At 46.0% G+C, this 13,137-nt stretch overlaps 1 protein-coding gene across 3 annotated transcripts in view; it reads right to left on the bottom strand.

Moving 5' to 3' along the window:
* The window catches only part of Fam234a (family with sequence similarity 234 member A), a 36,688-nt gene that overhangs the window by 7,875 nt on the left and 15,676 nt on the right, over positions 1 to 13,137 (bottom strand). For 2 of the 3 annotated variants that reach the window (XM_060363912.1, XM_060363914.1), the window contains exons 2-3: positions 5,611 to 5,706; positions 147 to 446 (exon numbers count right to left, since the gene is read on the bottom strand). In XM_060363912.1, the coding sequence (XP_060219895.1) occupies positions 147 to 414 (268 nt within the window). In that variant the 5' untranslated portion in view covers positions 415 to 446; positions 5,611 to 5,706. The remainder of the gene's footprint in view (positions 1 to 146; positions 447 to 5,610; positions 5,707 to 13,137) is intronic. The other variant, XM_060363913.1, reaches the window with a different exon arrangement.

Genomic DNA, 13,137 nt, shown 5'->3' with positions numbered 1-13,137 from the left:
CTTCCAGTTCTCCTACAGGCTCCTAAAGTCTCCAAGTTCAGAGGTCGACCCAGTAGCCATTTCTGGCTGCCTGTCAAAAGTCCACTGGACAGTGCTGCCGGGGAGGGGTCTGGAACCCTGTGGGAAAGAGACCCAGGCAAGCTCACCTGCAGCATTGTAGTCAAGCCTCCACATGGCCTGCGACGGAGGTCGTTCTGGACATGGGATGATGAAAGAGACGATAAACACCACGAAGAGGCAGGTAAACAGGGAGAGGAAAAACGCCACGGTGCGGCATCGGGACAGTCGGGCCTGCAGAGGCTTGCTCTTCGAGTCAGGTTCGTTTTTTGATTGGTTTCCCAGGTTTCCCTGTGGTTTTCTGTCCTCGTTCTTCAAGGGGTGGATTTCAGCTTCTAAATCCTTATTAGCCATCATTCTGAGCACATTCCAGAGCTTAGCTATGGTCGCTGTATACGATAAGAAACGGGTAAGGCCACATGGCAAATTATAGTTTTTATTTCCTTCCTTCTTTTTTTTTTTTTTTTTTTTTGATAACATAAAACAAATTCTTTATTAATCGCTATTTTGCATGTGTCTGAATGCACACCTGCCACAGCGTACGGGGGTAAGAGAGCAGCTCTGTGGAGACAGCACTTTTCTTCTACCTTAATGTGGGGTCAGGCTATTTAACTCTGGTTGTCCGGCTACCTTTGTCAGGCTGTGCATGGCAAGCACTTTACCTCTGAGCTGCCTCACTTATCCTGTTTTTGTTTTTGTTTTTGTTTGGAGACAGGTCTCTGTCTTAGTTATGATGAAACACCAGGATCAAAAGCAAGGTGGGAAGGAAAGAGTTTATTTAGCTTACATTTCAGCATAGTCCATGACTTGAAGGAAGTCATGATAGGGCACAAACAGGGCAGGAACCTGGAGGCACGGAGCAGAGTTGCTTACTGGTTTGTTCCTCATGGTTTTCTTAGCCTGGCCCTATATTTTTCTTTTCTTTCTTTTTTTTTTTTTTTTGGTTTTTCGAGACAGCCCTATCTGTCCTCAAACTCACTCTGTAGACCAGGCTGGCCTCAAACTCAGAGATCCATCTGCCTCTTTCTCCTGAGTGCTGGGACCAAGGGGTCCCAGCTTGGCCTGCTTTCTTAGAGAACCCAGGACCACCAGCCCAAGACAGCACCACTCATCATTAACTAAGAAAATGCACCAGCGGCTTGTTTAAGCCCAATCTTTTTGTTTGTGTGCCACAACCCCTCGCCTGCCTCGCTTACAGCCCAATCTTATGTAGGCATTTTTTTCTTTTTTAACTGAGGTTCCCTCCTCTTCAAAGACCAGCATTTGTCAAGCTAACATAAAATTAGCCAGGACAGCTGACTCCTTGTCAACCTGACACACAAACACATCACTATTAAGTTACAACCTTTCCTTTCTTGCTCATCCCCAAAATGACACACTAATAAAAAGATCACAATGTAAAACATATCACAAACTTTAAAAGTCCCAAAGCCTTACAAATTCAAACACTGCAAAAGTTGTCTCTTTAAAAATATCGCCTCTCTTAAAATACAAATTCTCTGTAGAAGTCCAAAATCTTTCTCTTTCTTTTTAAAGCTTAAAGTCTCTCAACTGTTGGCTCTTGTAAAATTAAAAGTAAATTAAGTACTTTCTTACTTGAAGAGGGAAGGACACTGGTGGTAGTGGCACGCATATTTTCATCCTAGCACTTGAAAGACAGAAACAGGCTGATCTGTGATTTTGAGGCCAGCCTCGCCTACAGCGAGAGTTCTAGCCAGGACTATACAGAGACCGTGTCTCAAGAAAAAAAAAAAAAAAAAAAAAAAGAAGAAGGAAGAAACAGGGTACTGTCACAATCTGAACAAAGCAAAACTGTGTAAATAACTCAATGTCCAATGTCTGGGATCCACTATCTTCTTGGCTCCTCCAAAGGGCTCAGGTGACTTCTCCAGCTCTGTCCTCTGCAGTATACACAGCTTGTCTTCTAAGCTCGGCAGGCTCCACTCCACTAACGCTGCTGTTCTTGAGGTTTCTTGGTGGCTGTCCCAGGTACTGGCATCTCCAAAACGCTGGGGTCTTCTGCAGCAACTGGGCTGCACTTTCACTTATAGCCACTACTCCGAGTTCACTCACTTCATAACGCCAAGCCTCAATTTCTCTGCAGGACCCAGTCAGTCATGGTCCTTCAACTGCCACTGAAGCCGCAACTCTACCGTAGTCTCACCTGGCCTCACACAGTGCCAAACCTCATCTCTCCAAGATGCCTTAAAACCAGAACCACTTCAGTGACTCTTATGTTACCAAGTTTGGCTGCCAGCATGAGGTACCACCGTGGCTACCTCTGGAACACAGCTTCTGCCTGCTGAGCTGGAGAAGGCGCTTCCCAGAAGATGTCACCTCAGTGATGCTGGTCTTTTCTTAATCACCACCAATTCCTCAGCTCCAGCTGACCAGCACCAATTGTCCCAGCAAACAAAGGTTTTATTTCAGTGGTTTTGGTCTCTTATTAGTCACGGCCAACTCTTTGGCTCCATTTGGCCAGACACCACAGATTTATCACACAAAAGGACTGGTAGAGTGTCTGCTTCCCTCTGAAAGGTCACATGCCACGCCTCCATCATTTGCACTGCCCTCGACATTCTTATCTTCCAAGCTCCTATAGAACAGCTCATTGAGATCTCAAAATTCAATGGTTTTCCTGGCCAAAGTTCCAAAGTTTTTCCACAGTCCTCCTCAAAACCACATGGTCAGGTCTGTCACTGAAATAACTCACAGACGGGGGCCGGAGAGATGGCTCAGCAGTTAAGAGCAATTCCCACCAACCACATAGTGGCTCACAACTATCTATATTGGGATCTGATGCCCTCTTCTGGCATGCAAGTGTATATGCAGATAGAATACTCATCTACATAAAATAAATAAATCCTTAAGGAAAGAAATATCTCACAGTCTCCATATGTAGCCTTGAAACTCACTTATGTAGAACACACTGGCCTTGAACTCAGAGATCCACCTGCCTCAACCTCCCAAATGCTGGGATTAGAGGCATGCACCGTCATGCTCAGTTTGTGTCCTGATTCTTAGGCACAAAGGTTTGGAAGACTTCTAAGCGGCAGGAAAGAAAGGCTCGTTCCTTGGTTGTACAAGATCAGCAGCCAGCACATTCCTCCTCTAATGCACCAGTGCTTACACCCACTTCACAAGGCCACATGGTGACCAAGACTGATGACAACAAACCCACGCACACTCCAAGCCCCACCTGCTCATGAGTCAGGCACTCGGATGGGAGAGAGGGATGTGCGACAGTCTGATGAAGCCATCCTTACAAATGGACTCCAAGGGATCTGTTTAGAGCACTTTTCTCTGAATTGAAACATTCTCTCCAGGAGGAATGGGGAGGCAAAGTGGAAACTTGAAAGATTCTGGAAGGATCCTTCCCAGCTTTAAACACCTCCTGGGGAAGGAGCCTGACCAGCCAGGTGCTCAGGAGAATCGCAGCCGTCTTGCTGTGCAAAGAGAGAGCATCAGAGCCAGGGCTTCTACCAGCCAGGGTGGGCTCGCAGCTGCTCTTGAGTCTTCTCTGATCCTGAAAGTGACCTCTCACCCATATCCATGTTAGTAACCTCAAGAAAAACTCACTGGTCCACCAAGGTGGCCTCTGGTATGATCATTAGTTTGGTCTGTTGTGGGTTCCCATTCTGGGATAGATGTCTCCCCAGAAAAAGTATGTCATATAAGATCTGGATTCCAATTTCAACAAAACTTTTCCCCCTTGAGACATGGTCTTACTATTCAGTCCTGGCTGGCTGGGAATTCACTATGGGAGACTAGGTTCCCTAGGGCTAATTTAAAATAATTTTAAGTGGGCCTGGCAGTGGAGGCTCAGGTCTTTAATACCAGTGCTTAGGAGGCAGAGGCAGGTGGATCTCAGGTTCAAGTTCCTACTGGCCTACAGATCGAGTTCCAGAACAGCCAGGGCTACACAGAGAAACCCTGTCTCAAAAACAAATGAAATCTTAAGTGAAGGGAGGTCCTGGAGGCACAGCTTTGCTCCTAAGTACGTGTGACCTGGGACAGTCGTTTGATTTGACTATGCCTCATTTTCTTACTGGTAAAAGAGTCACAGCCACTTCAGAAGACAATAAAAATGTTTGTTTATTTGTTCTGAAACGGGGCCTTACATAGCCCAGCTGGCCTCAAACTTGTTAAATAGTCAAGGCTGGCCTTCAACTTATGATCCTGCCTCCTTCACCCCTCCAGTGCTAGGATAACAGAGTTATATGAGGTGGTGAGCTGCCATGTGGTTGCTGGAAATTGAACCTTGGTCCCCTGGAAGAGCAGCAACTGCTCTTAACTGCTGATCTCCCTCTCTGGCCCCATGTTTTTGTTTTCTTGAGACAGGGTCTAACAATGCACCCCAGGCTGGCCTCAAGCTCAGTCTCCACCTGTCAAGGGTTACAGTCATGCGCTTTCTTGTTGGATCTTTTACCACAAATGAAACCTGCGTACAGTGTGCTGAGTCCTGAGGCCAGAGTTCTCACTTCTTGAAGGTCAAGAGGTATTCCTATCAAAGGTAACGAGTTGGACACAAGGAAAGTCAAACAACGAGTCATGCCAGGCGCCACACTAAGCCCAAGAACCTGAGCCGGGTGGGGTGGTGCAGCGGGCTGTGTGGGGAAGATAACCAGGGGAAAAGTCAGCAACTGCACCTGGCAGGGGGTCAACAGCAAGGCCCCGAGGTGAGGTCAGGGCCTGGAGAAAAGCAAAGCTTCGGCAAGTGCAGCCAAACACAAGGAAGGAACATTTGAGCTGTTTAAAGTGTAATTGTTTTTGGCTAGGCAAAGAGAACCAAATGAGAGGTGGCATGCTCACATTCTGGATTCTATCTTTAAAGCTCTGGAAACCTTACACTCCAGGCAGGAAACTCCAGCCTGAGCTTGGCTGCCATCATCACCTGTCAGAAGCCAGAGCATCTTTCCCTGATGTGAGGCAAGCACCCTTAAGCTTCATATACCAAGCCAAGTATGGTGGCTCAGACATGCAATACTGGCATTTGGGAGGTTGAAGCAGGAGGACTGCCCTGGGAGAAGGCCAGACTGAGCAACAGAATGAGACCTTGTCTCAAAAATAACAACAAAAAACTAAACATACCTCGCACGAGCCAGTGAGTACCAGGAATTTGAAAACAAAACCTCACATAGCCCAAGGTGGTCCTGAACTCACTGTGGAACAAGAAGCGACCTTGAACTCACCTTGTTTCCCACCCACCTGTGCTAGGAGAACAGGAACGGGCCACTGTAGTGAGGATTCTGGGATTTTGGTTTCATTTAAAAACACAGCCAGAGCTGTGCTGCATGCCTTTAATCCGAGCACTCAGGAGGCAGAGGTAGGTGGATTGCTGTGAGTTCCAGGCCAGCCTGGTCTACAAAGTGAGCCCTGGACAGCCAAGGCTACACAGAGAAACCCCATTTTGAAACAAACAAACACACCAAAGAAACAAACAAACAAACAAACACACCAAAACCCACCAGAAAACAAAACAACCCACGCCCGGCATGGTGTCTTTAATCCCAGCACCCATCTGTCCTCAAGGTCCACATTTTCTGGACCTACCTGGTAGGGGGACACCTGAGGATGTGTTCAACAAAAGCTCCTGGCCAGCTGCTGGGACATCCGATCATTGGGAGGTCTCCATAAGCCCAGGCAGACCTAAGGGGTTGTAAAGCCTTCAGTAAACGCCTTTCAGGTCACCAATGACTAGAGCAGATCCTGCCACAGCTTATATAAGCTGATCCCATGCCCCATACTATCTAATAGCCCCGCAGGATGGGGGCTGAGTTAGGATCATGACAAGTGTTCTTCTAGGGACTCCCAGGAGCAGCCAGGTGGAGAAGGACTGTGGGCAGTGTACCTCTGTTGGTCATCCCCATTAGGTATTACTAATTTATCCAGTATAGTTCAGTCAGAGGATGGGTACATTACTCCTACTCCCAAGTGGAGACTCGTCTCCTTACTGCCAACCAGGAGCAGAGCACAGAGAAAGAGAAGGCCTCCCTTGAATCAGCTCACATGTGTGTCTAGCTAGTTTCCTCTTTTTGGCAATTCTCAGGAAACTCTGTTGATCTAAGTACAGATCTCAAGATGCTAAACCATACTGTTCCCGTGTGTGTGGTTCTGGGGACTGAACCCTGCATACCCTTAACCATAGCACTCAAACTCTGAGCTACAGCTTCATCCCTCTTTTCCTTTTTTGGTTTTTTAAGACATGGTTTCTCTGTGTAGGCCTGGATATCCAGGAATTGCTTTGTAGACTAGGCTGGCTTCGAACTCAGAGATCTAGCTGCCTCTGCCTCCCTGAGTACTGTCATTACAGGCATGCACCACCATGCTGGGCTCCATCTTTTCCTTTTATTTGTTTGTTTTGTTTTTTTTTTTTGGAGTTGGGAGTTTTGATACAGGGTCTCACTGTGAAATCCTGACTGCCCTGAATATCATTACATTGACCAGGCTGGCCTCAAACTCACAGAGAATCATATGTCCTTGCTTCCCAAGTGCTACGTTAAAGGGAGGTGCCACCGCATCTTGCATTCTTTGGTTGTTGTTGTTGTTTTGAGACAAAGTCTCACATAGCCCAGAGCAGTCTTGAATTCACTGTGTAATCAGAGGTGACCTTGAACTCACCTTGCTTCTACTCACCAAGTGCTGGGAACACAGGAGTGGGCTATTGTAGGGAGAATTCTGGGATTTTGGTTTCTTTAAAAAAAAAACACAGCTGGGGGGGAGGGGCATGGAGAGATGGCTCAGAGGTTAAGAGTACTGTTTGCTCTTCTTGAGGTCAAGCTCAATTCCCAGCAACCACAAGGTGGTTCCCAACCATCTATAATGAGATCTGGTGCTCTCTTCTGGCCTGCACGTGTACATGCAGACAGAACACTCATGTAAAATAAATACAGATCTTAAACATACACACAGAGCTGGGTGTATTGGCACCCAGCTGTATGCCTTTAATCCCAGGACTCAGGAGACAGGCAGGCGGATCTCTGAGTTCAAGGTAAACCTGCACTACAGAGTGAGTCTGAGGACAGCCAGGGATATTACACAGAGAAACCTGGTCTCAAAAAACAAAAATAAAAACAAAAAACCCAAAACAACAAAAAAAACAGAAATAATATAAGAATATGTTTTGTTTTAATCCTAAATTTAGGGATGTGGGGCTGTGATTTGCCTAGTGCTCTAGAAGAGGCATGGTTCTGCCACCTGCAGATAGTTTCTGGGATTGTGTAATGACACTTGGAATTCTGGGAACTTTTCTGAGCCCCTAATAGGAAGTGTTGATGGTTGTCAGTCGTTCAGGGGAGTTGGTTGTAGTTCGTTAGTAGTCGTGCTCAAAGAAGAAACAAGAAGAAAAATTAGATTCAGAGATTAATCTCCCCCCATCTTTTATCCTTTTTTCTCTCCTATTTAGTGATAGGGTTGAAGGGGGAGGGAGATAAGGGGTGGGAAAATGAAGAACCCACAAAATAGCCCCAAGACTAGCTGCAGGCTGCAGGCTAGCAGGTCCAGTGTATGCACAGTGTATGCAGCTGGAAATGCAGGCTACGGCTTCATGTGTGTTAGGTTTGTACCCTAGAATGTGAGCCGCATTCCCAGCTCCTGGCCTCCTTCTCTTAGTCACCTAAACCAGGTGGACACCTCAAGCTAAGAACAAAGGACGACACAACAACATCAGTGTAGTTTGGTTATTTATGTATTGATTGGTGTTTTGAGACAGGGTTTCTCTGTGTAGCCTTGGCTATCCTTGCTTTGTAGACCAGGCTGGCCTCAAACTCACTTCGATCCTCCTGCTTCTATCTATCTCCCCAAGTGCTGGGATTAAAGGTGTGTGCCACCACCCCCATTTATTTACTTATTATTAAAGTTGGCATAATTGGCTCAGCATTTAAAAGTGGAGTTCAGATCCTAGCCCGACAGTGCGTGGATCGTAAACGCCTGTAAGTCCAGCTCCGAGGGTTTGGTTCTCTTCCAGCCCCCACAAGCATGTGCACAGATATGTTCATACATTCACACAGACACATATACAGAGAGACATAAACAGAAATCTGTTTAAAAGAAGTCAGCGTGGGAATGTAAACTGGTACAACCACTCTGGAAAGCTATCTGGCACTTTCAAGACCCAGCTATACCACTGCTAGGTATATACCCAAAGTTCACTCAAGTACACAAAAGGGATACTTGCTTAACCATGTTTATAGCAGCTTTATTTGTAATAGCCAGAACCTGGAAACAACCCAGATGTCCATCAATAGAGGAATGGGAACAGAAATTGTGGTATTTTTACACAATGGAATACTACTCAGCAGTCAAAAAGGAGGAAATCATGAAATGTGCAGGCAAATGGTGGGATCTAGAAAAGATCATTCTGAGTGAAATATCCCAGAAGGAGAAAGACAAACATGGTATATACTCACTTATATAGACCTATAAGATATGATAAACATAATGAAATCTATACACCTAAAAAAGATAATCAAGAGAGCGGACATGGCGTAAGATGATCAATCCTCGTTTAGAAAGACAGATGGGATGTGCATTGAACGTATGACAGGAGTCTACTGAGCGCATCTGAAAGACTCTAACTAGCAGTGTTTTCAAAGCAAAGACTCATGACCAAACCTTTGGCAGAGTACAGGGAATCATAAGAAAGAAGGGGAGTTAGTCTGATGGGGAAAGGATAGGAGCTCCACAAGGACCAAATATATCTGGGCAGAGGGTCTTTTCTGAGACTGACATTCAACCAAGGACCATGTATGGATATAACCTAGAACCTCCACTCAGATGTAGCCTGTGGTAGCTCAGTAACCAATTGGTTTCCCAAAGTGAGGGGAACAAGGACTATTTCTAACAGGAACTCAATGACTGGCTCTTTGGCCTCCCCACCCCCAAGGGAGGAGCAGTCCTGTTAGGCCACAGAGGAGGGCTTTGCAGCCAGTCCTGAAGATACCTGATAAAACAGGATCAGATGAATGGGGAGGAGGTTCCCCCCCTCAGTGGACTTGGAAAGGGGCACGGTGGAGATGAGGGAGGGAGGGACTGGGAGGGAATGAGGGATCGGGACACGGCTGGGATACAGAGTTAATAAAATGTAACTGATAAGAAAAAAAAAAAAAAAGAAGTCAGTGATATGTGGACATGGCGGCATCCTCCTGTAGCCTAACACTTTGGAGGTGGAGGGTTGGAAGATCAGAACTCAAGGTCATCCTCAGCTGCATGTCAAATTTGAGGCCAGGCTGGGTTACATGGCACCCTGGCTCAAAACAAACATTATTTTTTATTGTATGTTTTTCTTAATCCATATTCTACAATCTTTAGAAGGTGAAAAATGGTAAATCTCAAGCGCAGGAGCATGATTCCCGTTTCCTATTGTTCTTTCAGAAATAGCCTATGCACTGGCAAGGACACGTACAGGAAGGCTGCCTTATAAATGTGACTAGAAACACAAAAGCCAGCATGGTGGTGCAAGCTGCAGGCCAGTCAAGGCTACATAGTGAGGCCTCGTCTCAAGTGAATAAAAGTAAAAATGCCTAGAACAGTAAGCTATGAGAGTGATCTCTCAAAATTAAAAGAACGGTAAATTCTTTATTTTTACATTTAGTCATTCATTCATTCACTCATTCATTGTGTGTGCATGTGGTCAGGAGGTGGTTCTCTCCTTTCATCTTGCTGGTTCCTGGCAGGATTAAACTCAGATCAACAGGCTTAGAAGCAAAGCCCTTTCCCACAGCCATTTCACCAGCCTGGGAATGGTAAACAGTTAATACGCTTTATGACTGATCATATGAAGTCAGATTAAACGAGACATCTGTGGAAGAAATGGAGCACTACCATTTTCTGCGACTGGCTTTTGCTGCAGTTTTGAGACATGGTTTCATGTAGCCCAGGATGGCCCCAAACTCACCGTGTGACCAAAGGTGACCTTGAACTCTAGTATTGGAATTATAGGTGTACACCGTCTGGGCATTTGTTTCGTTTGTTCAGGTTTGGTTTGAGACAGGATCTCACTATGTAGCCCGGGCTGATGTGAAACTTGTGATCTTTCCTGCCTCTGCCTTCCCAAGCACCCGGATTACATCACTCCACTGGCAAGCTACCTGTCTTTTGAATTGGAGAGCCCAGTGAAAGAAAAACCACTGCTGTACACAGGCTCCCATCCCTGCCACAAGACCTACAAGCAGCAAGGGGACCCTCCGGATGCTCCTGAGTGTCAGGGGAAGTCGGGCTGTCTGCCTCAGGGCACACGTGGAGGTCAGGGAACAAACAGCCTGTGGGAGTTGGCTCTTGTCTTCTAGCAAGTTGGCTCTGGGACTGAGCTCAGGTCATTAGGCCAGTAGATACCTTTACCTGCCAAGCCATCTCACCAGTCCCTGGACTGTGCTCTTATGCACAGGGAAGAATGAAATTAGGCAAGGGATTCAAATAGCCAGCCTCCATGGTTAGAAGCAAAGCAACGAAGAGGACGCGACTGACTGAATCAAGCAAGCACCAGTTCTGCATGGGCACTGGGCTGTCTGGAGGAGTTCAGGCAGGCAGGCCCTGAGGAGGAACCTGCGAGGAGCCAGCTGGGAGTGCCATGTTTGGATGGCACCATGCTTAGTGGGAAAGCAAGGGTTTCTGAAGCTCTGAAACGTTACTAAGATGCTTGTGAAGGACAGATAGATTGAGGATACTAGTTTAAAAATGATCAGATAACTCTGTCTGTCTGCCTCTCTCTCAGTCAAGTCAGTGTAGCAGTGCACACCTGTAAGCCTAGCACAGGGGACGTAGAGGCCAGGGGATAAGCAGTTCAAGGTCATCCCACTAAAATGTGAGTTTGTGACCAGCCTAGACTATCTATATGTGACCCTGACAGGAGACAAATAAAGTCCTCAATAAAATCCCAACCAATCAGCATAAACTCCAAAGAGGTTATATGTGAACATTGTTTGTGTGTGTGATTTTTTTTTTTTTTTTTTTTTGAGCAGTTTCTCACTATGCAGCCCTGGCTGCCCTGGAACCCACTGCGATCTGCCAGCCTCTGCCTCTCAAGTGCTGGGGCTAAAGGCACTTGGGATGATAACAGGTACGCACTACTACGCCTAATTAAGTAATTTTTTTTTTATTATTTAGTCTCTTTTCATTTTTAGCACTAACAATGCCTTCTTATTAGGAATAGGTGGCTTAAGGAGAGGAGAGCAGTTAAACTAGAAAAGTATAAAGATATTTTATTTTGGCAGGCACACAGGCATCTACCAATAGTGCCAGCTGTTCAGGAGGCTGAGGCAGGGGGCTGCTGGAGCTCAGAAGCTGGGAGCCAGCCTGAACAACAAGTGAGACCCTGACTCAAAACTTCACTCCAGAGGGCTGACACCTGGGGACGGGGTGGGTGACATTTCAGGTCTTGAAGGAAGACTATGCTTTCAAGAAGAAACAACAGGACGAGCCAAAGAAACAGAGGAGGAGAGTTGGGCAGAAAGACCCCCCTGGCCGCAGGTAGAATTAAGGAAACTGGCAAAGAGTCAGGTGTTCCTTATGCCTGAAATGGCGGCGGTGGCTCCTTCACTTCACCATTTAAACACTTGGCTTCCCTGCCCTAATGGCTTTGCCACCTAAGCCTAGAATGATAGTGCTCCGAGCCTGTTGCACGTTGTAATAAACTTTTGTAACCAACCGAAGGTTGGAGATGTAGCTTAACTGGTAGGATATGGGCTTAGATTCATATCCCTGGGTTTGATCCCCAGCACCACACGCACTGGGCATGGTAGTTACACCCCTGTAATTTAGGGGAGGAAGAAGCAAAAGGATCACTATCATGCTCACCTATACAGCAAATCTAAAGCCAGGCTGGCTAGACAAGACACAATTTCAAAAAGGGGGGTCGATGGCTCATTGGGTAAAGACACTTGCTATCAACTTTACAATTTGAATTTGATCCCTGAACCTGGAAATTGTCCTCTGACCTTCACACATGTGTACTGTGGCGCGCGCGCGCACACACACACACACACACACACACACACACACAAATAAATGTAATTAAAAAAAAATCAACCACAACCCTGCATGGTAGTACATGATGAGGAGGCTTGGTTTCTTTCTTTTCTTTTCTCCCTGCTCCTCCCACCCATCCCACCCTTTATCTATCTATCTGTCTATCTGTCTGTCTATCTATCTATCTATCTATCTATCTATCTATCTTTGAGAAGGATTTGTCTTTTTATGTAACCCTGGCTGTCCTTTCATTTTTCTGTTTAAGCCAGGCTGCCTCAGAGTCATACAGATCCACCTGCCTCTGCCTCCTGAGTGCTGAGATTAAAGGTGTGAGCTACCAAGCTATACTGGTAACCATTTCGGGTTTTGCAGTGGTCATATATTCACTGTAAAATTTTGTAAATTCAAGCCAGAGAGGTGGCTTGGTGGTTAAGAGCACTTGCTGCTCTTGCAGAGGACCCGGATTTGCTTCCTGGTACCCAGATGGTGGTTCACAACCATCTATCACCCCAATTCCAGAGGATCCAGCAGGCACACATTCATGCAGGCAAAACATTCATAGATGAGCTGGAGCGATGGCTCAGAGGTTAAGCACACTGGCTGCTCTTCCAGAGGTTCCGATTTCAATTCCCAGCAACCACATGGCAGCTCACAACCATCTATGATGAGATCTGGTGCCCTCTTCTGGTTTGTAGGCACACATACAGACAGAACATTACATACATAACAAATAAATAATTTTTTAAAGTTAAAAAATTCATAAACACAAAGTAAAATTTTAAAATCTTGAAAATTTTTTAGATACTCAAACAAGTTGAAGCCAAGGCAGTGGTGACACATGTCCTTAGTCCCAGTACTCAAGAGGCAGGGCAGGTAGATCTCTGGGTGTTCAAGGATAGCTTGATCTACAAATCGAATCCAGGGCAGCCAGGGCTACAAAGAGAAACCCTGTCTTGATAACCAAAACAAAACACTGGTATGTTGAAAAAAATGATACAGATGTGCACACCTTTAATCCCAGCACTTGGGAGGCAGAGGCAGGTAGATCTCTCTGAGTTTGAGTTCAGCCTGGTCTGAGTTGAGTTCCAGAACACCCTCCCCCTAAAAATAAGAATG

Source organism: Meriones unguiculatus, chromosome 11 (assembly GCF_030254825.1).
Source record: "Meriones unguiculatus strain TT.TT164.6M chromosome 11, Bangor_MerUng_6.1, whole genome shotgun sequence".
Classification (NCBI taxonomy): Eukaryota; Metazoa; Chordata; class Mammalia; order Rodentia; family Muridae; genus Meriones; species Meriones unguiculatus.
This window is presented reverse-complemented; position numbering and strand designations above follow the sequence as displayed.